This window comes from Ursus maritimus, unplaced genomic scaffold (genome assembly GCF_017311325.1).
Source record: "Ursus maritimus isolate PB19 unplaced genomic scaffold, ASM1731132v1 scaffold_33, whole genome shotgun sequence".
Classification (NCBI taxonomy): Eukaryota; Metazoa; Chordata; class Mammalia; order Carnivora; family Ursidae; genus Ursus; species Ursus maritimus.
In genome coordinates this window covers 1,051,528-1,078,004 of record NW_024425897.1, presented here as the reverse complement: position 1 = coordinate 1,078,004, position 26,477 = coordinate 1,051,528, and the positions used below count along the sequence as shown (strand labels likewise).

General features: G+C 48.9%; 3 protein-coding genes across 6 annotated transcripts in view; all 3 read left to right on the top strand.

The window, feature by feature from the left end:
* Window positions 1-1,529: 1,529 nt before the first annotated feature.
* Window positions 1,530-8,312, top strand: LOC103669208 (glutathione S-transferase theta-3). Its single transcript, XM_008697530.2, has 5 exons — window positions 1,530-1,752; window positions 3,088-3,175; window positions 4,874-5,024; window positions 7,377-7,553; window positions 7,885-8,312. Exons 1-5 carry the CDS (start codon window positions 1,641-1,643, stop codon window positions 8,077-8,079), a joined length of 723 nt encoding a protein of 240 aa, XP_008695752.1. The 5' UTR covers window positions 1,530-1,640; the 3' UTR covers window positions 8,080-8,312.
* Window positions 8,313-11,162: 2,850 nt separating this feature from the next.
* Window positions 11,163-13,696, top strand: LOC103669207 (D-dopachrome decarboxylase). 2 transcript variants are annotated; one of them, XR_570206.2, is made up of 4 exons: window positions 11,163-11,376; window positions 11,706-11,881; window positions 12,517-12,723; window positions 13,436-13,696. XR_570206.2 is itself a non-coding variant. In XM_008697529.2 (3 exons), the coding sequence occupies exons 1-3, from the start codon at window positions 11,269-11,271 to the stop codon at window positions 13,506-13,508; spliced, it is 357 nt and encodes a 118-aa protein (XP_008695751.1). In that variant the 5' UTR covers window positions 11,174-11,268; the 3' UTR covers window positions 13,509-13,696. The 2 variants fall into 2 exon arrangements, 1 of the variants encoding a protein (XP_008695751.1); XM_008697529.2 differs by lacking the exon at window positions 12,517-12,723 and having other exon boundaries at window positions 11,174-11,376.
* Window positions 13,697-15,961: 2,265 nt separating this feature from the next.
* The window catches only part of CABIN1 (calcineurin binding protein 1), a 151,211-nt gene continuing 140,695 nt past the window's right edge, over window positions 15,962-26,477 (top strand). Inside the window, exon 1 of one of the 3 annotated variants that reach the window (XM_040619499.1) lies at window positions 15,962-16,000. The gene's annotated coding sequence lies outside the window, so the exon portion shown is untranslated. The remainder of the gene's footprint in view (window positions 16,001-26,477) is intronic. The other 2 variants (XM_040619498.1, XM_040619500.1) reach the window with 2 other exon arrangements.

The window sequence follows — 26,477 nt, the reverse complement described above, 5'->3', positions numbered from 1 at the left end:
TAACTTGGACGTGTGATTTGTTTTGCCTTCTGTCTTGGCTCTGGTCGTGGTCTCTATCCGTAAGACAACCCCCCTTCGGAGGCCCTATGGGTCAGCTTCCCCATGATGGTTGCCAAGAGTGAAATTAACAAATGCCGTCTACTCTTCTAATTCTTGGAGAAAGTGGTTTATCAGACAGCATAGGGATCAGCAGGCATCCCATATGTGGTGACTATAGGCATGATGATCAATCAGTTGGCTGGGCCAGCCTCCCAGACATGGCCCTTTGGCATCAAGTACTGTAGCTCAGGAGCCCTGCATCTGTTCTGCCGAATTGGTCAGGAGGGCCAGATCCAAACAGCAGCTCTCCTGGTCAGGAATCAGTCATGCAGGCCTTAAAGGCCACGCCTGTGATCCGTAGACCATAAATAGGCATAGTGTGCTCAGACTGCATTGCTTTATTTCTTTATATTTTATTTTAAGGAGGCTCCACACCCACTGTGGGGCTTGAAGTCATGACCCCGAGATTAAGGGTTGCATGCTCTACTGACTGAGCCAGCCCAGACACCCCACCAGACTGTATTTTAAAATAATATTCTGCCTCTCTTGGCTGGGGGGGAGGGCGCGGGGCTTGGACTTGAGGGTAGCCAAAGAGGAAGCAGGGAAATTGGATATTATAGTAATCCTGCCAAAGGTAATTTGTGCAGGAGGGCAGGGCAATGAAAGGAATGGAGAACATGGCCCCTCCCAGCCTGGAGAGGGCTCCAGGACTAGCCCAGAAAGGCAGTCTCCTGAGGGGATAGGTCTTACTTAAATTTTCCGATCACGTCCTCTTGCCAAGGTGTTTTCTCTGAATCTTGGCTTTGGGGGCAGGGTCTTTTTACCCCAGAAGCCTCTCTTAGCGAATGGGGGCTCATAGCCACAGACCTCAGGGGCCAGACAGTGTCAGTTGGTGGGACTTGGCCCTGCAAAGGAAGTGGGGAAGTTTCAGGCCCCCCTTCAAACCTCTGGATGGGCCTGCCTTTTGCTAGAAGGATTAGCTGGAGTGTAAAGAGTTTGACCCCAGGGATTAGTGAGGCGTGGTTCATTCCTTCCCTGGAGTGTGCGCCCGGCCTCTGCAAGGAGCTGGGGTCCAGAAACCTCCCCAGCCTCCATCCTGGGCCCTCTGCCTCACTTTGTATTCCTGGGGACTCAGAAGCCCCTCCTCTTTCAGTCCCCTCCTTGAGTTTGGGGAGGTGGCTTGGGCCAACTGAAGGCAAGCGAGCCCTTTCGATCCTAAAGTCTGTGCTGGACGCGTCCTTGGCGTCCCGTTCCCATTACCATCCTCCACTGCACCTTTGACAAAGGTAGACATTGAGGTCTGGGGAAGGGGTCAGTCAGAGGCCAAACATTTCAGCGCCCTCTCCACCTAGAGAACTGCAGCCAGGATTCCAGGGACAGGAAAGAGGGAGAGTTGGGGAGCCGCTGATTGGCCCAAAGCGCTCCAGAGCCATCCAATGGGCGGGGGAGGGTGTGGCGGGGCTCACACGCCCCCACCCCAACCCCTCTACCCCGGGCTGCGCTCCGCTGTAGGCCCGGTGGCCTGGCCGTTTCTGCCAGCCGTTCCTGTTCCCAGTCTCATACCCTGGGCGCGACCCCGGGGACGGTCCGCTGCTCCCGCCATGGGCCTGGAGCTCTACCTGGACCTGCTGTCCCAGCCTTGCCGCGCCGTCTACATCTTCGCCAAGAGGAACGGCATTCCCTTCGAGCTGCGGCCGGTGGAGCTGCTCAAAGGTGGGCCGGGCAGGGAGGCGGGCCCTGCGGTCCGGGCGCCTGGGTGCGGACGGAGCGCCCGGCGCTGCAGCCCGGCTGGAAGAGACGCTCTCCGGGACGGAAACTGTGTGATCAGTCATCGGTTGTGCCTTTTTCAAGAGCCCCGATCTTTGCCTAATGAATATGAAACATTTTCCAAAATACAGATTGAGAGGGGCAGAGCAGAGAGAGAGCAGTGGGGGGGCGTAGGAGGCGGGAAGGGGCGGGGTGTGGGGAAGTAGGGTGAGTGCCCCAGGAGCTCCACACCCGGGCTTGGAGAAAACAAGGAAAGTGCCTCATCATTTCTGAACTGGAGTAGCCTGCATCTCTTGAATTTCTACAGCTGCCAGAAGGAGAAGGCTGTTTCACCTGGATCTGGTTTCCTCTTTACTTCCACCTATCCCTGCTTACATCCCCTCCACATTTACCGCATCCAGTGGAGGGGCAGGGCTGTAATTGCACAGTGGGACAATTGCACAGCGGGCCTCCCTTTGGCAGGCCAGGAGGGAGATCTCTTCTTGGCTGATCCTGCCCACCTTCTGTCTTTGGTGCCCCCAGCTTGGGCCACCAACTGCTACGCTGCCACCTAAGGGCTCCACCTTTCCAGCCCTTCTTGGGATAGGGGCTGGGCACAGAGGCATTTTCTGGAAAGAGGATGGGTGGGGGTGAGTCTCTTCACCCAGGAGAAGGGGCCAAGAGGCCCATAGGTTTGGGCCTATGGCCACGTTGGAGCCTGGTTCCACGGAGGCCCTCTGACTCCACACACAGTCATTATTGTATCCTCTAGCACTGGCCCAGCTCAAGGAATGCAGAAGTGAGTCAGACCTGCGAACACCCATTGGGAAAGGGGCTTTGAGGGTTTGGCATGGGACAGCAAGAAGAGCTGAGCTGCTAGAGGCTGGGCGACTGAAGAGGGCAGGAGCTCCTGGAGAGAATGAGGCTGGACTGAGGGCTGGGGACAGGTCACCCAGCCAGCATAGGGAGATGCATGGTAGGGGCAAGCCTACAGCCCAGGGAGGAGACTGGAGTGTCAGACATATGGATGGAATTGGCTGGGGCTGGGGGTGGGGGTGACTTACAGCTGCAGGGACTCGCCCTCCCTTCATGGCCGAGCTGAGATGCTTCTTGGCCCAGGTTCCCAGGGAGGTGGACGCAGGAAGGGTGGGCCTCTGGTGGGGTTAGGGTCTGTGATCTGGTGACCAGCAGAGTGGACTCCTTCCTGTTGCCCACCTGGATGTTGGGGTGGGGGTTGGGGAGAGGCCTCGAGGGGGGGTGGCTCAGAGTTCTCCTCACCCGCCTCACTGGTCTCTCCCACAGGCCAGCACCACAGCGATGCTTTTGCCCAGGTGAATCGCCTGAAGAAGGTGCCAGCCTTGAAGGACGGGGACTTCACTTTGGCTGAGAGGTATCAGGTCCCCGGGCTGCTACCCAGGCCCTGTGAGGCCAGTCAGCCATCGGTATCTCTACTGTCGCTGGTTTGGATCACGGCTTGTGTGCCCTGAGCACCTGTGCCAGCCCCAGCAGGCAGAGGAGCCGGAGGCTGGCAGGGGCTACTGAAGTCATGGCATCCCCCTGCCTCCCTTCCCCCGCTCCGGGGCATTGTACAAAGGAGGAAACTGAAGCCAGGAGAGGCGAGGGCCTTGCGCAAGGTCACAAGGCCCAGCCTGTTTCCAGGCCTCGTCTCTGCCAACCCGGCCCCCAGATGGAAGGAGAGCGGAGAGCTAAATATTGAGGAGTAGCTGTACCATGCTCTTTAGAGCCAGCACTTCTGCAAATCTTGGGGGCACGTACTATTGCCCTGGGAGTCAAGAGAGCGCCCAGAGAGCTTCATGGCTATTTGCTGAGCACCCACCAGGGCCAGGAACCATCTAGGCTGTGGGGCCAAAGCAGTGAACAGTTCTAAGCCCTTGGCCTCATGGAGCTCATATTCTAGAAGAGGGGAGCTGCTAATCTCTGTAAGGTGTAACCCACCAGGTGGTGATGAGTGCTATGGAGAAAATAAATAGGGTAAGGGGGGGTGTGATTTTGAGTAGGATGTTGAGTGAAGGGCCCCTTGAGAAGGAGGCGTCTGAGCAGAGACCTACAGGAACAGAGGTGCAAGGTATTGGTAAGAGTGTTCTGGCTGGAGGGAATAGCAAAGCCAAAGGCTATGAAGTGTGACAATGCTTGGGGGGACAGGTTGAAGAGGCAAGGCATCCAGCATGGCTGGGGTGAGGTCGGAGAGTAGCATGTGGGGCCAGGAGGACTTTGGCTTTTATTATAGGTAAGATGGGGCCATTGCAGGAGTTTAAGCAGAGAAGAGCTGAGACCCAACTTAGGTTTTAAAGCATCCCTCTGGGGTGAGAAGGTACTGTGCTAATCCAGGAGAGAAGGACTGGGGCCCCAGACCAAGGTGGTGGTACAGGGAGATGCAGTGGTCAAGCCCAGCAGGGTGCTGAGGAGCTGGAGGTTGGCGGGAGAGATGAGAGCCCAGGCCAGCTTCTAGGCTGGTGGCTAAATAGGCATATCCTTTACTGAGGCCACATAGTACCTCTGTGGTAGAGCCAGATTCACGTTCCACTTGGCTTCAGAACCTCCCCAGTCGTTGGACAGTCCAACATCCACGGAGGCATGGTGCTCCGGCCAGACATGGCTGAGGGAGTGGGGAGGGGAGGAGGTCAGAGAGGGCTTCCTCGGGAAGGAGGCTGGAGGCTTTGGGCAGGTAGAGAGGAGATGGGACAGGGTGGGAAACAGTGACCCATTCACCTGGGAGGCCTTGTCCCAGCCCCAGGGAGCGTGACGGGACAGCTGGCCTTGCTCTTGTCAAGACCATGCATTGGATATGGTGGGGAGTGCTATCTGAGTTGCTCTTTCGGGAACCATCTTGGGGCCCCCTTCCTCCTGGAAGCTTTCTCTGAGTGCCCCATCACTGTCCTTCTGAAATCTCAAGACATTTTGTTTTTCACTTGGTGCCCTTAGTTCAGATGATACGATGACCCAGTGTCGAGCTGTGTGACGCTAGGCAGTACATTCCTACTCTGCATCATGGTGCGGAGAGAGTGAAAGCCTCCGTGTGGACGGAAAGTGACTAGTACATGTTTCTCACCCCCTCCGTGTCCCCCAGTGTGGCCATCCTGTTGTATCTGAGTCGCAAGTATGAGGTCCCCGACCACTGGTACCCCCAGGACCTGCAGGCCTGTGCCCGTGTGGACGAGTACCTAGCTTGGCAGCACACAGCCCTGCGGAGTAGCTGCACCCGAGCCATGTGGCAGAAGGTGAGCTATGGCAGGACGGGGACCCTGCTAGGATGCTCAAGGGACAGTGCTTTCTGTTTAAAAAATTCTGTGCAGGCGCCTGGGTGGCTCAGTTGCTTAAGTGTCTGCCTTTGGCTCAGGTCATGATCCCGGAGTCCTGAGCTCGAGCCCCACATTGGACTCCCTGCTCAGTGGGGAGTCTGCTTCTCCCTCTCCCTCTGCCCCTCCCCCTTCTCTCTCTCTCTCTCACTTTCTCTCTCTCAAATAAATAAATAAAATCTTAAAAAAAAAATTCCATTCAGACCTGAGGCCTTAGAACACCAAATTCTAGAATGCCAGAGACTCCCTAGTCCAACCAACTTGTTTCCCAGAGGGTAAACCAAGGCAGAGCCAGGGAGTGACTTCCCCCAATGTGCCCTGATTCCTGAGCTGCTGGGAATCAATCCTTTTGCAGGCTCCAGACTGTGGAAACATTACCTTTGGGGAAAGAAAAAAACCCAGATGCTCTGGCTACGTGACATACTTTTCAGATAGAGAAGTGTTAAGTGAAAAATCTCAAACTAGGAGGAAATGAGGAGACATTTCAATAATGTTGCTCTGATTTCTGGGTATTCAAGGATTTCTAAGCCTAAAAACACTTAAAGACTTAAAGAAAAGCCTAACAGATTTTTCACATGCAATGACATTTTGTGTAAGGAGGAAAGGATTAAACTTAAAACAAGCAAAAAACTGGCAAAGACTTGTTAGAGGTTACATTTTGGGCACCTGGGTGGCTCGGTCAAGTGTCAGCCTCTTGCTTTCAGCTCAGGTCATGATCTCGGGGTCGTGGGATCAAGCCCTGGGTCAGGCTTTGCACTGAGCATGGAGTCTGCCTGTCCCTCTCCCTCTGCTCCTCCCGCTGCTTGTGCTCTCTCTCTCTCTAAAATAAATAAATAAAAGCTTTAAAAAGAAAAAGGCAAAGGAAAAGGGGTGCCTGGGTGGCTCAGTCAGTTAAGCGTCTGCCTTTGGCTCAGGTCATGATCTCGGGGTCCTGGGATCGAGCCTTGTGCCAGACTCTCTGCTTAGTGGGAAGTCTGCTTCTTCCTCTTCCTCTCCCTCTGTGCTCTCGCTCTCTCTCTCAAATAAATAAAATCTTTTTTTTTTAAAGAGTCATTTGAGAGAGAGAGAGAGCACATGTGCATGCACATGTGTGCTCGTGAGCTGGGTGGGGGGCGCCGAGAGGGGGGGCAGAGGGAGAGAATCTCCTGTAGACTCCCTCCTGAGTGGGGAGTCTGACTGACTGGGCTCCCTCTCACCACCCTGAGATCATGACCTGAGCCCAAATCAAGAGTTGGATGCTTAACTGAGCCACCCAGGTGCCCTGACAGAAGTGACATTCTTAATATTTAAGCTGCTCTCAGAAAGCCGTCAAACAGACACAGGAGAAAAGTGGGCACAGGAAACCAGTGGAGATTTACTTGAAGGACAGAGAGAAATGGTCGTTAAGTGGATGAAAATACATTTAACCTAAGTAAGAATCAAGTAAATGCACATTAAAACAGCACACATGTCCCATTTTTACCCATCAGACGAACGGCTGTATCTGAGATGTGTGCTCTGAATTGTTATTTGCAGGGAATTACAAGGGGCTTGGCACACAGCGGCTGCCCTGTGCGCTTGAGGGAGCATGAGACGGGCGTGCTCATACTCTGCGTATACAATAACACTGTTCTGAAGGGGCTTTGGGCAAAATGCAGGTTTCTATAACCTTAGAGGTGCCTTCCTTGAGCCTCTCGGGGCTGGAAGAGGAGCCCCTTCAAGCTGGTAGGGGCAGGAGCCTGGTGGGTTTGAAGGCAGAATGGAGAGAAGTCAAATAGAGTGAGTATAGACCTTAGCTACTCAAAGTGTGCTCCAGGGACCAGGAGCATCGGACCACCTGGGAACTTGGAAATACAGTCTCAGGTACCACCCAGGCATACAGATTAGGAATGCACACTTTAGCCAGATCCCAGAGGGACTCACATGAATCATCCCATTTGAGAAGCCTGGGGTGGAGGAGGAGGTGGGGAGTGGGGAGAGGGTGACTGCTGCACTGAGGAGGGGCCTTGTGTTGTGGTTTTCATGGTGAGGGTAGCGGGGAGCCACAGAAGACTTTATGCAGGGGGTGATATGGCCAGACTGGGACTGCAGAAGTTCCCCGCACTGGCTGCCTTACATGAGGACCTAAGGAGAGGTAGAGGCTGTCCATGTTGGAGTAGAAGATGATGCCTGGGTGGAAGGAGTGGGTCGGAGTGAGGAGAAATTTGAAGGCCTGGTGATAGATTGGAAGGGAACAGGAACTAGGCTAGGCTTTGGGCAGACCCTGAGCCCTCTCTCTGCTTGCCCATCCACCAGATGATGTTCCCAGTGTTCCTGGGTGAACAGGTGCCCCCTGAGACCTTGGCATCCACTCTGGCTGAGCTGGACAGGTGCCTGCAGCTGCTTGAGGACAAGTTCCTGAAGGACCAGGACTTCGTTGCTGGACCTCACATCTCAGTGGCTGACTTGGTGGCCATCACAGAGCTGATGCATGTGAGTGCCATAGGGTAGGGTGGTCCAATGGGCAGTGGGGTGTCCTGGGAGGGAGCCAATGTACCAGCTCACACTGCCCTTTCTGGCTGTTGGACCCTGGGCAAGTCACTTCCTTCTCTGAGCCTCAGTGTTCTCATCTGTAAAATGGGGCTTCAGACCCTATCCTACAGCAATATTGAGAAGCTTCCCAGCGTCTCCTGGGAGAGAACCTCCAGCCTGTTACACGTGTGGCCAAGGAGGGAAAATCCACCCTGGGGAATTCCTCAATCAGGTCATCCTGCCTTATCCTTGACCATGCCTATGCCCTCCACTTGGCTCCCTCTCCCCATAGCCTGTCAGTGCCGGCTGCCAAGTTTTCAAAAGCCGACCCAAGCTGGCTGCATGGCGCCAACGTGTGGAGGCCGAGGTGGGGAAAGATCTCTTTCAGGAGGCCCATGCAGCTGTCATGAAGGTCAAGGACTTGCCTCCAGCTGACCCCGCCATAAAGGAGAAGCTGAAGTCCTCCGTGCAGGTTTTGTTGCAGTGAGTGGAAGGCCAGCCCTACAGAGATGGTAGAGACTCTGTTGTCAAAATGAAGAGGTGGAGTGGCCCCTCCTAGGCTGTGAGCAAGACACACTGTCCAGTCTCTGGTCCCCGGTTCCCTCCAGGCATCAGGTCTTCGTTCCTTCTTTTGTCTGTCTCCACACTCCACTCCTGCCTCTTCCACTCTGACTTCATGTGACCCCTGGAAAGAGCTTAGTAAACACATATTTGATCCTGTCCCTCCTGTGTTTGAAACTTTCCATGGTGCTGAACTGCTTTGAGGTTAAAGTAGGAATCACTGAATTTTGCCTTCAAGGCCTTGCCCACCGCTCCAGGGCACCCCCTTCTGTTTGCACACAATAGCCCATCATTTTTAGACCCCTTCTCCCAGCTCCCACCTCCACCTCCTGGCCTTGGCTCAGGCTGTTTCCGTTGCTAATAGGGCCCCTCCTCATCTTTGCTCAGTGCCCCTTCTGGTCTTTAGGCATTTGTCACTGTTTCACTTCTCCAGGGAGGCTTCCCTGACTTCCCTAGCCCCATGCCAAGTCAGATGACACCCCCCCACCCCCCCACCCCCACCCCGCTCCTCAGCCCCAGTGCTTCCCTCCCTCAGCTCTGGAACAAAGCTGGTTCAACACCCCGTGGGCTGAGCACGTGTCACAGATAGGGGTTGCGCTGGTGAAGAGATGTCTGAATCAGGCATGGCCTTGGTCTCTTAGGTCTCTGTCCTCCCTCTGGGGTGATGCTGTCTTCCACAGGGGTTGGGTGCAGGGCTGGTTCATGAACCTCCAGTCCCAGATTAGTTCCTGGCCCTCTGGGTGCTGCTGAGAGGCCTTGCTCTCCCAAGCCTACTCAGAACCCCAGCCATTGTTTTATCTGTGCCCCACCCTGGGTCCCAGATTTGCCACCTGTCCCTGTCCTTTCTCCTCAAGATTGTTACAATCTACCTGTCTTGTGTCCTAGACCCTCTGATATCTTAGTCATCCAATAAACTGCTAATGGGACAGGGTCATGAACAGGGCCTCTCGGCCTGCCTGCCTTCCCATGGAGGTTTTTTTTCTTTTTTTTTCTTTTTTTTAAAGATTTTATTTTTAAGTAATCTCTACACCCAACTATGGGGCTCAAACCTGCAACCCTGAGATCAAGAGTTGCAAGCTCTACCAGCTGAGCCAGCCAGGTGCCCCAAGACTCCTCTAATATGCACACTCATAAAGAATTTTAGAAGTGTAATTGAAATTATTCATATACACCCACACAATTTCAATTGTATTTTCATTTACAAGTCAAACAACTTTGCAATACTGATGAGAGTACCATGTTTAGCCACATGAACAAGATTTCCATTTTTTTAAAAAAAGATTTTATTTATTTATTTGACTGAGAGAGAGACAGCCAGCGAGAGAGGGAACACAAGTAGGGGGAGTGGGAGAGGAAGAAGCAGGCTCCCAGCAGAGCATGGAGCCCAATGTGGGGCTCAATCTCAGGACCCTGGGATCACACCCTGAGCTGAAGGCCGATACTTAATGACTGAGCCATCCAGACGCCCCATTGATTTCCACTTTTTTAAAAAAATATTTATTTATGAGAGAGAGAGAGCTCATACAAGCGGGGTGCAGGGCAGAGGGAAAGGGAGAAGCAGACTCCCTAAGGAAGTCTGACACCAGGCTAAATATCATGACTTGAGCCGAAGGCAGACCCTTAACTGACTGAGCCACCCAGGCACCCCCAGATTTCCATGTTTTAAGTGACACATTTTGTTTTGACTATAAAAATATAGGATACTGTAAACATGGCTGGTAATTCGACTAGGACCTGGCTTTCACTCCTTGATGGACAGTACTTCAGTACAAGACAAGGTTGCCACAGGTGCAAGAGGCCACAACGGCAGATGTCTGTCGGAGCCAGGTAGGGATGCAGTGAGCCAGAGGTTCTCTGTCCAGCTTCACCTGAGCTCACAAGTGTCACCGGGCTCCTGGTCAAGAGAAGTGCAGATTCCCACATATAACGTGAAGTCGCCTTACTTGGAAATGGTAGCAACACAGTAAAAAAAATTAGGATTAAAAAAAAAAATTAGTATGGAGCCTGGGAAAGGCCCCTGCAGGTGTGTGTGTTTTGGGTGTGTTCAAACCCCCATTTTGTGAAACGGAATAAAGGAAACCTCATTTACAATAAAGCAGGGAGGCCAGAAGGAGGAGCTCTCACACCTACTACTCCTTGCGGCCCTTTGCAACCCCAACCGGAAGAACCCTACCTTGCATTCCCCAGGGAAAGAAGACTATATACTACCAGCAGGGGAAAGAAAGATACCCCCAACCCCTCTGCCCCGTCAAGCCAGTGAGATACTGTCACAACTCAGCCACTGAAAAACGACTACACTCTTAATTCCCAGCTTATTCCCGCGGACTTTTTGTTTATAACAGTCCTCCCCAACTCCTCCCTTCCCTCTGTTAAGAAACGTTTCTCTTCTTTATTGGTTGGACTTGCCTGTGGTTTTGCCTTAGACTGCATGTCCCAAATTGCAAATCTCTGCCATCATCGAATAAACCCATTTTTTTTTAAAGATTTTATTTATTTATTGGACAGAGAGAGAGAGACAGCCAGTGAGAGAGGGAACACAAGCAGGGGGAGTGGGAGAGGAAGAAGCAGGCTCATAGCGGAAGAGCCCGATGTGGGGCTCAATCCCACAACGCCAGGATCACGCCCTGAGCCGAAGGCAGGCGCTAAGCCGCTGTACCACCCAGGCGCCCCCGAATAAACCCATTTTTACTGGTAAAATAACTGGCCATTTTATCTTCAGGATTAACAATCTAAATATGGGCTAGGAAGCAGAGGATGCACCAATCAGGCGCCCAGGGAGTCAGAAAACCCCCGGCCAGGGTGTCAGGGAGCCGGTAGAGGCCGGGGACACTGTGAGCCGGGCGCTGGCTCAGCCAGTGTCCTTGGGGGAAGATCAGACCCCTCACTTTCCCCGTCCCCCCGGGAGGCCTTAGGACTTCCGGAAATCTGCGCCAGTAGAGGCGGGGTGTAGACTATGCAGCCAATCGGGGGCGCTGCTGCCTGCCCAACCAACAAGGAGCCTGATTTCCGTGGCGCCCCGCCCCTGCTGCCTAGTCCGCGACCCTTAGGAACTTCGACCCGCACTTTCTGGGTTCCTTCTCTGCTGCTGTGGCTTTCCGGTTCCTTTCCGCCAGACATGCCGTTCGTCGAGCTGGACACGAATTTGCCCGCCGGCCGTGTGCCCGCGGGACTGGAGAAGCGGCTCTGCGCGGCCACTGCAGCCATCCTGAGCAAACCTGAGGACGTGAGCGTGGGCCGGGGAGCACCGAGCGCGAGGAGGCTGGTGGACCCGGGGTCAGGGTCTGTTCACGCCCCGGCTTCCCCACCGCGACCCGAGCTCTTCGTCGCAGGGATTCCCCGCCCGCCAGGCCGTAGCCTCCCACTCTCCCCACCCCTCATGTCCGCTCCGTGCTGCCTTCCCTGGCCCTGACACCGATGTGACCGCCAAGGACCCCGCCCCGAGCCTCTAGCTCTGACCCCAGGGGCCCGCGCTTGTCGGCTCTCGTCCTCCCGGGTCCTCAGCGCGAACTCGGCCTGCACCGGCTTCAGGTGAAACTTTCGTGTTCCCCGCAGCGCGTGAACGTAACGGTGCGACCTGGTCTGGCCATGGCGGTGAACGGCTCCACCGAGCCCTGCGCGCAACTGCTCATCTCCTCCATCGGTGTGGTAGGCACAGCCGAGGACAACCGTGGCCACAGCGCCCGCTTCTTCGAGTTCCTCACCAAGGAGCTGAACCTGGGCCAGGATCGGTGCGTGGGGGCAGGGAGTGGATGGGGGCAGTGATCCCATCCCAGAGCTCCTAATAAGGTTGGGGGAAAAATGCACTCTTCGCCCTGCTCAAGAAGGGCCTAGTGCCCCGGGCCTTCGGATGGTGGGTCCAGCCTCAGAATGGTAGCGGAATTGAATGAATTCCTGACTCTGCTATGGTCCTCTTGACACCTGGGCAAGGCGTGGCCTTCCAAACCTCACTGTTTCCATCTGTGATGTGGGAAGGCTCTCCTTTAACCGCTCCCTGGGGGAACTGCCAGAGTCCTGTGGGATAGCGGTGCACTCTGTCTGCCTTGGCACTGGGTAAGGTAGAACGTTATTAACCTGACAAAGCTAAGGCCATTTATCATTTGCCTTTAGTCTTCTCCACATCTTAGAAAATCAAGAATAATTTTCTAGGAGAACTTCTCCAGGGTGGTTGGGAGGAATTCTGGGTATGTCCTGAGGTTGTGTGACCTTTGGGCCTGTAGCCAGCTAGGTCCCAGGTGAGGCTCCCAGGAGGCTCAGGGAGTAGTGGAAAGAACACTGGCTTGGATGTCTGGAGACCTGGGTTCTGGGTCCAGCACAGCTGGGGGATGCCTGACAAATCTGGAAATGAACCATCCCTGGTTTGTAGGCTTCTCTTCTGTGAATAGAGGGGAATGTATTAAATGATCACCGAAGAAGACGGAACAGCCCCCCAACCTGGGACTCTGTGTCAGGGTTAAAGTTTCTTTCTGGGTGAAAAATATTCCTGAGCCAAGCCATGCCTATGAGGAACTAAGAGCATGAGAAGCTTGAAAGAACCTTCCAGAATGGATCCTTTGTTGGCCCAGGAAGACTGGTGAGGAATGGTTTCTCCCGGGAGTGCTCAGACCTGGTCCTCAGGTTGGGGTGAGGTAATAATTAGAAGAACAATATGTAACATGTGAATGCTTAGCATGTGCCAGGTTATCTCTAGATACCTTCCATGCATCATCCTATTTGATCCATCCAAACTCTGTCCCTCTGTTCACACCACCTTGTGCAGACATGCCATCCCTGTGAGGTTTACAGATGGGAAAACTAAAGCTGTCACACCGGCCCTTCCCCTGCTACCCTTCAGGCTACCCCAAGTATCTTTTTCTTCACCGGGAACTCCCATCACTTCTGTGAGAGGGGCATGTTTGTTCATTCCATAGACATAAGTGGGGGGTCACCTTGTGCCTGGTTTGAGCTAGGCTTTGAGAAAACAAAGGTGGCTGGGACACTGCACGTGCCCCCGGGGAGCCTCAGTTTGGAAGTGGGAGGGCTGCCCCTCTGAGTGCCCAGACAGAGCATACAGGGACCATAGAGGCTGCTGTGTTGAGTGTCTGGGGGCAGCCACCATTCTGCCCCTGACTGGCCCACAGTGGGAGATCATTAATGGGATGAGGCAGGCTTGCAAAACGCCTGCTAGGCTAAGGCAGGCTGGTCTGGGAGCCCATGGCAGGGGTGCCCAGCTAGGCGTCTTGGAATATAGGGCATTAGCCAAGGAGCTGATGACATCATTTTTTTTTTTTTTTTTTCTCTTGAAGGATAATTATCCGCTTTTTCCCCGTGGAGCCCTGGCAGATTGGCAAGAAAGGGACAGTCGTGACTTTCCTATGATTGGCACAGAGGGCATCCAGGGCATGCATCTGTGAGCTGTTCCCCACTTCCAGAGAGGCCTCCTGACAGAGTAAGGGCCTGGTGGATACCAGCTTCTGGCACTCTGTCATGCAGATGTGCCTGTGACCTCACGGTCCTCTTCTTCCCCATCCTTATGTCAAATAAATGAGAGAGCTTCGTCTTTCAAACATGACTTCTTTATCTCCCTTTACCCCTCCCTGGCATTCTGGGTCACCCTGGGCAGCAGGGTTGGTTTATGAGGTGGGGACTTTAGGGAACCTGGGAGGTGGGACGTTTCCTGTCTTCCAGGCCACCATCTCAGGTATTGTATGTAGGCTGCTCAAATCCAAGGGTGGAAGGTGCAGCCTGGAGGCCTGCTCGCCATGCCCATGTTCAGGCTGGTGGGGCTGGCAGCTGGTTCAGGCTGGGTCTTCCTTCAGATTTTGCAGACCAGTTAGATGTTCCTGTCCTCAGCTTGGGCTGGCCCATGCAGCCTGTGCCCATAGGATGCTGTGCCCAGCAGGAGAGCAGGACAGCTGGGCTCTGGGGACCTTCTGGGGCATTCCCAAACTCCATCTTCTCCCGTGAGTCTTGCTGAGAATCCTCTGTAGCTGTGCACCCTGTAAAAGCCATGTCCTGGACTAGCAACCCTGGAAATCCAATGTCTGCCACTAGAAACGGAATGAGAGCAGTTGCCATCTAAATACTATATCATGCTTTCACATTTCAGGGGATATACGGACTGGGTGGGGGGAGCCTAAAGGGTGTCCTTTTCAGTTTCCTTCCAGATGTTCGATGCAGAGTTTACATACCATGACCCTTAGACACAGTGGTGAGCACTGTGTTTACCTGCAGAGTTGAAAATCTCATGATTCTTGTCTTAGCACACCTGTGAAGTGCCAAATTGAGATTTTTAGCCTGCGCCGTCAACATGGTAAAGTTAGTTTCCAGTGGGGTGTTCTTGTGCTTGTGGTGTTTGTACCTGACCACTACTGTGGACTCATTAAAACCGAGATCTTAGAGTTCCTTCCTTTGGCTCCCTGTCCCAATTGTTCCTTCACTCATTCCTTCTGCCAACATGGGTGTCCTGCCTCCCAGAGGGGCTCAGGGAACATTCGTGGGTTGAATCTGAATGAATGGTTGAAGTGCCCAAGGAGGGGTTCAGGCCTAACCCTAGATAGGACCATAAGGCAGGAGCCTCCTATCTGGTCCCACCTTAAATGTCTTATCCCTACTGTAGTGAGACTAATGTCATCCGGTTGCTGTGGGCATTTGACCCCTCCCCCTCTCCACATTATCCCCACTGTGGCCCTGAGCTTTGCCCCCTGGTAATACTGTGCTGCCTGAGGATCCTGTACGGTCTGCACTGCTTCTCACCTCCAAAAGCTTGCCACACACTCCCTGCTGCGTGGACCACCCTTCCCATCTTTTTTTTGTTGTTGTTGTTTAAGATTTTATTTATCCATTTGACAGAGAGGGAGAGAGAGATTGAGAGAGGGCACAAGCAGGGGGAGCGGTAGGCAGAGGGAGAAGCAGGCTCCTCACTGAGCAGGAAGCCCAATGCGGAACTGGATTCCAGGACTCTGGGATCAGGACCTGAGCCGAAGGCAGACACTTAACCAACAGCCACACAAGCATCCCATGACTCCATTATTTTTGCAGCTCCTGGAATATCACTAAAGCTTTATTGTTCTGAACTGACGCTATGAGTTCTTCTCCATGATTTTATGGTCTTTATATAAGGTCAAATAAAAAGCCATAATATTCATTCCTATTTAAATCATTTTTGTTGGACTCAAGCGACTATGAATTTCAACTACACTAAAGCCTTTCCCTTAAAGGCTTAGCTCCCAAGGGTTTATCTCAGCCCGAGGCCGTTTCCGGAAAACTTTCAATGCTGACTCCACTTTTCGGGTTTGGAATTCTGTCACTCCCTCCTCAGCCCGCTCATTTACTCGCCTTGATTTTTTGTGATTTTTGTTTTTGTTTTATCTTTGTATCTGTGCCTTTGGGGCTTCAAATCCTTTTCAGAAAGAGGTGAGGCACGGAGTATATAAAGAACGCTCCTCCTCCCCTGGTCCCCTCTAAGTGCTCCCTAAGTTTCCATTGCCTTCAGAGCACCTGTCCCAGGCTGTAACAAATAATAACACCGCCCGTCATTGAGCGACTGCTCAGGGCCAGGCACCAAACTCGGCTTTCCCAAATATTACAAGTGGTGGGGAACAGAGGTCGCAACCTCAAGCGGGCGCTCGGAGCCCACAATAGTTCGAGTGCCCAAATGCAGAGATAGGGAAGGTTTACACTTGCGCGCCCCGCTGCGCGTATTCCCCGAGGTCCCAGAGAACTTGCCCTGCGGGCCAGCGGCGCGTGCGCCCTCGCTGATTGGCTAGCGGAGCCGGTACCGAAACCAATGGGAGCGCGCCTTATTGTCAGGCGCGCAGCCGGCCGGCGCGGGGGTCGAGGCAGGCGGGCCGTTGCCGTGGAGACGCCTGGTGAGTACCAGGGTGGCTGTTTTGGGGGCATCCCCCGGGTGGGGGCGCGGCTCTGCTGACCCGGGGAGGGGGAGCAGGGGCTCAGGCTTGAGGGGCGGAGGGCGCGGGGCCGAGGCCGGTGCGGACGCGGGGAAGGGGGGGCGCCTCCGGCAGCCTGAGTGCCGCATTCGGGGAAACCGAGGCTGGAGAGCCGGAGCGGCGAGGCCGGGGCTCTTGGCTTCCTCGCGGACCTCTTCACGGCTCTTGCCGTCACCCTGGGGTCCCTAGGACGGGCTCCAGCCTCGGGAGTCGTTCTCGGTGACAGCAGCAGGAGCCACCATTGATTCTGTGTCTGTCGGGTGCTGAGCCCGGTGCTAACCCTTTACTTCACTTAACGTCCTTTCCACTTCACCTTCACAGCAGCCCTGCTAGGTGAGTGCTGTTATTAGCGCCATTTATACGGGTGGAAACTGAGGCCCAGACGAAGTGAAGGGTCTTGTGCAAAGTCAGCCAACTAACTAATGAGTCCGCCCAAGTCTAGACTGAAAAAAAATATATTTTTTAAAGATTTTATTTTTAGGTAATCTCTACACCCAGTGTGGGGCTTGAACTTATAACCTAGAGATGAAGAGTTGCATGCTGTACCGACTGAGGCAGCCAGGAGCTCCTAAACTGAAAATCTTAAGTGCACTGCCCCGAGGAAGGGTGGGGGGGCGGAGGGGAGAGGGGAGAAGGATGAGGAGGACGATGACGACAACGACCCCAGGTAGATAGAGCCTACTGACACACTGAGGTGTCCGCACAAGTGATTTTGGAGCCCCTGAACGCTTTGGGGCCTGGGTTACTATGGGTTGGTCTGTGGGTCATAACTGTGGGACTTAGGGTTTCATGCAACTAAAGTTCCTTCTGTGGGATCCATAACTGTGGTTAGAACTCAGATATCCTTTGAGTGGTCTCCTTTAGAAGTCGGCAAACTTATATTGTAAGTGTAATAATACTTATTAATATGATTATGATATCATAGTATGTTGTTTATATAATAAGCATGTTTATAATAGTATTTTAGGCTTAGGGGCCCTACTCTGTCTACTCAGTCCTGGCATTGTACAGTGGATACAGGCAGAGACAATAGGTAAGCGAGTGGCAGTGTTCCAGTAAAATTTTATTTATGGACACTGAAATTTGAATCTTATGTAATTTTTATATAATTTCCATGTGTGACAATTTTTTTCATCCATTTAAAAATGTTAAAACCGGGGTGCCTGGGTGACTCAGTTGGTTAAGTGTCTGCCTTTGGCTTAGGACATGATCCCAGGGTCCTGGGATTGAGCCCTGAGTCAGGCTCTCTGCTCAGCCTGCTTCTCCCTCTCCTCCTGGCTTGTGCTCTGTGTGTCTCTCTCTCAAATAAACAAAAAAAATCTTAAAAGAAAAAAAAAAATCAAAAGCATTCTTTGCTCCTACGCTGTGCAAAAATGGTAGGCTGGTAGCTTGCTGACCCCTAACCTAGCCCCAAACCTGATAGGATAGAGGAAGCTGAGACTCAGAGAGGGGTCTCTTATGCCAAGGTAACCACACAGCCAGGAAGTACCACAGCTCGGCCTAAAATCTAAGCTTCCTGACTCAGACGCCAGAGCCTGTCAGGAAACACCACCGCTTATCACTGACTGGGTCAAGGTGCTGAGGTGCTTCAAGTGTGCTGTTCTTTATCGTGTGTTCTTAAGGCCATGGAAACCATGGTCTAAAGGGTTTAGAAATTTGTGACATTAAACTCCTGAATGTGCTATTCTAGGATAATATGATTGCTGGGCTGGGAGTCTGAGAAATGAATATATATTTTTTTCTTTATTCAATAGCTGCTTTTTTGGGGGGGGGTCCTTTTAGTGGGTGTCTGGGGTTTATGGTGAATAATACAGACATGGTCCCCATCCTCACGTTCCTTAGAGATGATGAATACATAATTTCAAGTGCTCAAGTGGCTATTTTTTTAAGCTGTTTATTTTAAACTAATTCTAGATTTAGAGAAAAGTTGCAACCATAAAACAGTTTCCTCATGTCCCTCACCCTGCTTCTCCTAATGTTTTTTTTTTTTTAAGATTTTATTTATTTATTTGAGAGAGAGAGAGAGAGAGCATGAGAGGAGCCAGGGTCAGAGGGAGAAGCAGACTCCCTACCGAGCAGGAAGCCCGATGCGGGACGTGATCCTAGGACTCCAGGATCATGACCTGAGCTGAAGGCAGTCACTTAACCAACTGAGCCACCCGGGTGCCCCCTGTTCCTCCTAATGTTAACATCTTATAGAATCATAATGCAACTATCAAGAACAGGGAACTAATATTGATACAATATTATTAACTCAGTTGTAAACCTAGTTTGAATTTGACCAGTTTCGCACAATGTTCTAGTTTCCACTCTGATTCTAACTTACCATATTGCATTTAGTTATTGCTCCTTAGTCTCCTTAGTCTTTAACGATCACATAGTTTTTTCTTAGCCTTATATTTTTCAAGAGTACTGATCAGTTATTTTGTCTAATATCCCTCAACTTGGATTTGTCTAATGTTTTCTCATAATTCATGTGAGGTTATGCATTTTTGGCCAGAATAACACAAACATTGTGTCGTCCTAGGTGTATCATATCAAAGAGTTCAAGATGCTGATATGTCTTGTTACTGGTGATATTTATCTTCATTGCTTGGTTTAGTTGGTGTCTGCCAGGTTTCTATACTATAAAGTTACTATCTTTCCCTTTAGTAAGCATCTTGGGGGAAATACTTTGGAAGGATGGGAATTCTGGTTCTCACAAATTTATGCCCACTGACTTAGTTAGCATCCACCTGTGGGTCTCTGTGGTGTTTGCCTCAAGGTAATTACCTATTTCTCTCTCTCCTTCTACATTTATTAATTCAAATTCAATTAAAGGAAGAGCTATCCCTTCTCTCATTTATTTATATTAGTATGGGCCCCATAGATATTCATTTTATTCCATGGGTTAAAATCTGATGTTACCATTATTTTGTTGTTCACTGTTCTGGCTTTGTTTGTTCGGGATCTCCTTCAGGTTAGCTGCTGTGTCCTCTTGACAAATCCTTATCATTTTTTGGAGCATTTACTTATTTTCTGGCACCTTAAGATGCTCCAAACTCATCTTGTGTTCTCTCTGCCCCAAACCTGGAGTCACAATTCTTGTTGTCTTTAGCCTTACATATACAATCAAGATACTGTTCTCCACAATTACTTAGGTTCGTTCTTTTCTTCCTCATACCCCACAGTGTGGTTATGTAATTGTAGTACAGTAGGTTCATTGTTAACCTTTATATTCCATTTTGGGCTCCCCCTAGATCTCAGTTGGTTTTAATTATTTTTTGACTGGTAAACATGACTGGTTTTAAGAGTAAGAACTGTAACAAAGGTATACTCAGGGAAGTGTCACTCCCTCCCCCACCCCTGCCACCCTGTTCCTGGTCTCCCTTACCTTTCACCCCTTTCCCACTCATCCCTGGCAGCTAACTGATCTCTTTGGTGTCTGGATTATCCTTTCTTTTGCACAAATGAATAAGTGGTTGTATATTTTCTTATATCCTCTTCTTTTGTATATGAAAAATGGCATGCTATAGATAATTGTGTTAGTTTTTTCTTTTTTCTTTTTTTTTTTAATAATGAGACTTTAATACTCCACTTTTTTTTTTTTTTTAAAGATTTTATTTATTTATTGGACAGAGAGAGACACAGTGAGAGAGGGAACACCAGCAGGGGGAGAGGGAGAAGCAGGCTTCCTGCTGACAGGGAGCCTGATGCCAGGCTGGATCCCAGGACCCTGGGATCATGACCTGAGCCGAAGGCAGAGGCTTAACGGCTGAGCCACCCAGGCAACCCTGTTTTTTCCACTTAAAAATATGTCTTGAAGTTCACCCTTACGTGTTCATAGAGATCTTATTCATTTTTTTTAAAAGATTTTATTTATTTATTTGACAGAGAGAGACAGTGAGAGAGGGAACACAAGCAAGGGGAGTGTGACAGGGAGAAGCAGGCTTCCTGCTGAGCAGGGAGCAGGGAGCCCAATGCGGGGCTCAATCCCAGGACCCTGGGATCATGACCTGAGCTGAAGGCAGACACTAAATGACTGAGCCACCCAGGCGCCCCTGGTGTTAGCCTTTCTAACAGGTTCATGAGATGATAACTCATTGTGGTTTTGATTTGCATTTCTCTTATAATTAGTGGTGCGCACCTCTTCACGGACCTGTTGCCCATTATTTTATTTTCTTTGGAAAAATGTATAATCAGGTGCTTTGCCCATTTTTAAATTGGATTATTTGGGTTTTTTTTTTTTTGTTTTTTTTGTTTTTTTTGCTATTGAATTGTATGAGTTCTATATATTTTGGATGTAAACCCTGATCAGATATATGGTTTGCAAATATTTTTCCTCTTCCGTAAGTTGTCTTTTCATTTTGTTGATTGTTTCTTTTCCTGTCTGGAAGCTTTTTAGTTTATTGTAGTCCCACTTGCTTATTTTTGCTTTTGTTCCTTGTGCTGATGTTTTTGTCATGCAAAATTCAAAACATTTTTATGAAGTTAAATTTATAATCTTTTTTTTTTTTCCTGCCTCTGGATTTTAGATCATGAGAAAGTCTTTCCATATACAGAGTTTAAGAGGAATTCATCCATGTTTTTTTCTAGTATTTGTCTGGTTCCTTTTGTTTTCATTTAGATCCCTAATCCATTTGGAGTTTATTTATGTATATGGTGTGAGTTAAGGATCTAACTTTATCTTTTTCCAAATGGCTACCAATTTTTCCCGGCAACTCTTGTTACAATGTTCATTTTGGCTCCAGTGATCTGAGATACTACCTTTGTCATATTTTACATTTTCATATATACTCGAGTCTAATTCTGGACATGGTCTCTCTATCTATGCGTGTGCTAGTACCACAGTTTTAAGTACTTAGCTTTATATAGTATGCTTTAATGTGTGGTGGGGCTCATCCCCTCTTGTAGCTTTTCTTCTTCACTGTTTTCCTAGCGATTTTTGCATTTTTGTTTTTCCATATGAACTTTAGTATCAGCTTGTCTAGTATCTTGTTGGTATTTTTATTTGCATTGCATTCATTTTATAAATTAACTTAGGGAGAACTGACATCTTTATAATGTTGAATCCTCTCCAGGAACGGAGGATGTCTTTCCATTTGTTCAACTTTACTTTTGTATCTTTTGGTAATATTTTAAAATTTTCCTTGCGTAGGTTGCACATTTCTTGTTAACTTTATTTCTAAATATTTAATCATCTTTGTTGCTGTTACTAACAGGACTTTTCTCTATCATAATTTTTGGTTTATTTTTTGTTTATGTGAACGCTGTTGACTCGTGTATTGTTACTTTTGTATCGTGCTACTTCATTGAGTTCTTTTAAGTTTTATCATTGATTTTGGGGTTTTTCAGGTATTCTGTTATATTGTATGAAATTAATGATTGTTTTCCTTCTTCTTTACTCATTCTTATACCTCTAATTGGTTTCCCTTTTCTAATGGCATTGCCAATACGCTAAGTATAGTGACGGATAGTAGCAGACATAAGGGCATCCTTGCTTTGTTCCTGATATTAGTGGAACTGCTTCTAGTGTTTATTAAATAAGATTTTAGCTTTAGGACTAAGGTATATAAGAAGGTATTACTTAATTCCTATTTTTTTGAGTGCTTTTTATCATGAGGGGGTGTTGAATTTCGTCAAAGGCTTTCTTTTCTATGGGGATAATCATACGATTTCCCCCGTTAGATGATTTTGTTGAATTTTCACAGGTATGAGTATTTGTGTTTTCATTGTTAGTATTTTTTTTTTTAGTTTTTAGTTATGTTAGTCACCATACAGTGTATCCCTAGTTTTTGATGTAATGTTCCATGATTGTTTGCGTATAACACCCAGTGCTCCATGCAATACGTGCCCTCCTTAATACCCATCACCGGCCTATCCCAATCCCCTACCCCCTCCTCATTGTTAGCATTTCTTTACATTTCTCCAATTTCAGCTGCATTTCCTGAAGTTGTTAGTAGGAGGTACTTAAATTTTTAAATAGAAGCACATGTCTTCTGTTGGTGGTGGTGGTGGTGATGGCAGTGGTACTGTTAGTAAATTCTGGCTTTAATGTATTGTGATCAGAGATTTTTAAAAATATTTTTATAGAAGATGTTTTCTTTGTGACTTAACGTATGCTTGATTGTTTTGTGAATATGGTGTAAGCTCCGGAGAACGTGTAGTCTCTATTAGCAGAGTATAGAGTGGTATGCATCTGTAAGTTTTCCTGTAATCATTTTGTTGTTTAGATCTTCTGTCTCCTTATTTTTTTCTCCATTTGACCTGTCTTATACTGACAGTGGTGAATGAAAGTCTCTTGTTATTGGTGTGTTTTTATTTATGTGTCCTTGCATCTCCTGTGTGTTTTGTTTCATAGAGTTGCTTGCTGTATTATTTGGTGTATATTCTTTTAAAAAAAAAAAGATTTTATTTATTTATTTTAGAGAGTGAGCGTGAGAGCGTGGGTGGGGGGAGGGGTGGAGGGAGAAGGAGAGAATCTCAGGCAGACTCAGTGCTGAGTGTGGAGCCCGACAAGGGGCTTTGATCTCAAGACCCTGAGATCATGACCTGAGCTGAAATCAAGAGTTGGGACTCTCAACTGACTGAGCCACCCAGGTGTCAACTTGTCTATAACTAAAAAAACTAAATTTTAGAGTCAGCTTGTCTATAACTACAAAAAACGCTGCTGTGATTTTGGTTGGAATTGGATTAAATCTATATATCCCTTTGGGAAGAATTGACATCTTTAGTAGGTTGAGTCTTTCAGTCGAAGAATATGATGTCTTTCCATTTATTTAGGTCTTCTTTGAATTTTTTCATCATTGTTTTCCAAATTTCAGAATATAGACTCTGTATGTATTTTTTTGGATTTATACCTAAGTAGTTTATTTTTTTGGAACTATTATAAATGACATATTTTTTTTCAATTTTGAACTCCAGTTGTTGCTAGTATATAGAAATACAGTCACTTTTTTGGGTGTTGACCTTTACCCTGTGGCTTTGCAATACTCATCTAGGGCTTTATTTTGTAGGTTCTTTGGGATTGTCTATGTAGACAATTATGTCATTTGTGAATATGAGCAGTTTCATTTCTTCTTTTCTAATCTCTTTGCTTTTATTTCTTTTTCTTCCTTTATTTTAGTGGCTAGGACTTCGAGTACACTGTTGAATAGGAGTGATGAGAGTGGACAGCCTTGCCTTGTTCCTTATCTAGGGGGGAAAGCATTCAGTCTTTTACGGTTAATTATGATATTAGCTGTAGGGGGGCCTGGGTGGCTCAAGTGGGTTAAGCATCCGATTCTTAATTTCGGGTTGGGTCATGATCTCAAGGTTGTGAGATTGAGCCCTGCATCAGGCTCCGCACTCAGCATGGAGTCTGCTCGAGATTCTCTCCCTCTCCTTCTGCCCCTCCACCGGCTCTCTCTCCCTCTCTCTGTCTGTCTGTCTGCCTGTCTCTCTCAATAAATAAATAACTAAATAAATAAATAAAATCTTTAAAAAAATTATGATGTTGGCTGTAGCTTTTTTTGGTAAATGCCTTTTGTCAGATTGAGGAAGTTTCCTTTTATTACTGGTTTTCTTTTTTCTTTTTTTTTTAGATTTATTTATTTATTTATTTATTTTTAAAAAGATTTTATTTATTTATTCGACAGAGATAGAGACAGCCAGCGAGAGATGGAACACAAGCAGGGGGAGTGGGAGAGGAAGAAGCAGGCTCATAGCAGAGGAGCCTGATGTGCGGCTCGATCCCATAATGCCAGGATCACGCCCTGAGCCAAAGGCAGACGCTTAACCACTGTGCCACCCAGGCGCCCCTATTTATTTATTTTAGAGAGAGAGTGTGTGCATGAGTGGGAGGTGCAGAGAGAGAGGAAGAGATAATCTCGAGCAGACTTTGTGCTGAACGTGGATCCCGATGCCAGGCTCGATTGATCTCATGACCCTGAGATCATGACCTGAGCTGAAACCAAGAGTCAGACGCTTAACCGATGCATCACCCAGGTGCCCCTATTCCTGTTTCCTTCCTTCCTTTTTTTCTTTCTTTCTTTCTTTCTTTCTTTCTTTCTTTCTTTCTTTCTTTCTTTCTTTCTTAAAGATTTTATTTATTTATTTGTTTGACAGAGAGAGACAGCAAGAGAGGGAACACAAGCAAGGGGCATGTGAGAGGGAGAAGCAGGCTTCCCGCTGAACAGGGAGCCCGATGCAGGGCTTGATCCCAGGACCCTAGGATGATGACCTGAGCCGAAGGCAGACACTTAGTGGCTGAGCCACCCAGGCGCCCCCCACTCCTGTTTTCTAGAAGTCTTCATGTTTCTGTTATTAATGGAGAACACGGTGTGTGACGATCATGTGCAGTGGGGCCACAGCAGAGGGGCCGGGGTCAGGGAAGCTCCTGGATGAAGTCCCATTTGAGTTGAGATGGGAGTGTGTCTCTTCACTTGGGAATGTCATAGTTCACAGTGTCACCAAAGCCATCAGCGAGCTGTTCTTCTGCATGGCTTCTGCAACTTGGCTTGTCATACAAGGGGTATCCTGTGAATGAGAGATGCTGGTCTTAGAGAAAGATTTGACTGAGAAATTAAATATGTGTCCCACTAAAATAGACAAGCTGCCTCGATACCACTCATCTGCTTGTTTATCCCTTCCTTCCTGGAGCACCTGTTTTGAGCCAGACATGGAAGTGCAAAGATGAATAAGACAGGACTATTTAGGAGCTTACAGGCTGGTGGGTGGGAGAGACCCAGGGTAATTCCAGGGCAAGGGTGAGAGTATGTAGAGGAAATTTAGTAAGAACCTGTTCTTGCTGTATTAAGTGAGTGCAAGATTTTCAGATTTGAAAAGCTGTTTTATTTCTATGTCTTAGGTAAAAATTCTTATATGTATTGATATTTAAAAATCCAGGGTCAGTTTCAAGATAGTTATTGCTATGTACTATTTTGGCAAAAGTACAGGGGATAATACAGTCCATGTTAGAGTCTCTATAGTCCTCTCAGTGTGTGTTAGAGTACAGTATTCTGGCTCATTCTTTATTTTGCTGCTGGGAATTGAGGGAGCTGAGGAAGAGTGGTAATTATAGGATAGAATTGAGGACCTGTGGCAGAGGGGATCCTGGTCTCATGGGACTAACGTACATGATGAGTCGTTGGGAGGATCATTTTTTAGGTTCCTCTTCAAATGTTATGTGGACACTTACAAGTATGCCTCAGTTCTAGTATGTATCTGTGTCCAGCCCTCCCGACTGCCAGCCTTATGAGATAAGCATTATCATACCCATTTTGCAGATTAGGCTGAGGCTTAAGGGGCCTGGCTGACCTGCCCAAAGTCGCAATGCTAAAGAGGGACAAAAATATGACTTTAAGCCCAGTACTCTTCCCAGAGGCTGTTTTGAGTTTAGCTGAGATAACACAAAAGTGCCTTGGAAGTGTCTGGGATGGACTATGGTGGGAGAGGAGTGGAATACTGTATTTTTAGATTTCATTAAAGCTAGCACAGGAGCCCTTTTCAGTGGGGACAATTAGCTTGAGTTTTAACATGGAACAGTTTCTAAAGAATTAGGAAGCCTGAAAGTTTTTCTCTTCAGCACCGTGGGCTCTGTGAGCGTCTTCTGGCCCTGATCATAGTGCCCAGGGAGCTTTTGTTTCAAGGAGTCTAGGGGCTTTCTTTACGGAGGCAGGTGAAGCAGAGGGGTAGACAGGGACTTGGGCAGCAAGTGGGGCCAGAAACCTCTCTCTTGACTTGGAGCTCACTGTTTTTCCCCTCCGACTTAGCTGGTCATCTTTCATTCAGTCTGTCCTGAGGAGGTATTTCCTGTCAACTCTGAAATGGGACCTGTACCCATTCTGCTCCTGGGTGACACAGAAGCCCCAGGGGAAGGCACTGGCCCATCTAGCACAATCCCAGTGGTTGTTGGGTGCGTTCCTGCAAGGTGCTGCTGAGGCAGGAACAGTTAAGCTCTCCTTCTTCAGGAGTAGGTTGCCCGGGCATGATGGCTGTATGGGTGTTCTCCCACCTATCGATGTGTGTCCTGCTGCTGCCACACAGAGACCTGATCTCTCAGTCATCCCTGGGTCCTCCTCTTATTTTCCTCTCCGTGAGGATTCGGGTGGCATCTGGGAAGACTTGCTGTGACCTGGGGCTAGCACCTGCCCTGTGGAGAGCTGGTTGGGAGGCCCATGCTTAGGTATCAGTGCCACCCTACGATTTCTCTCCTGCACTCTTTACCCCTATGTATAATTGTGTGCCCCTGCTTTCAGGTCTTTTGGGTATATGCCCAGAAGTGGAAATGCTGGGTTATAAGATAACCTGATGTTGAAGTTTTTGAGGAACCACGATACTGTTTTCCACAGCAGTGCATGAGGGTTCCAGTTTCTCTACATCCTTGCCAGTGCTTGTTATTGTCTCTGTATGTTCTTTTTTCTTTTTCTAAAGATTTATT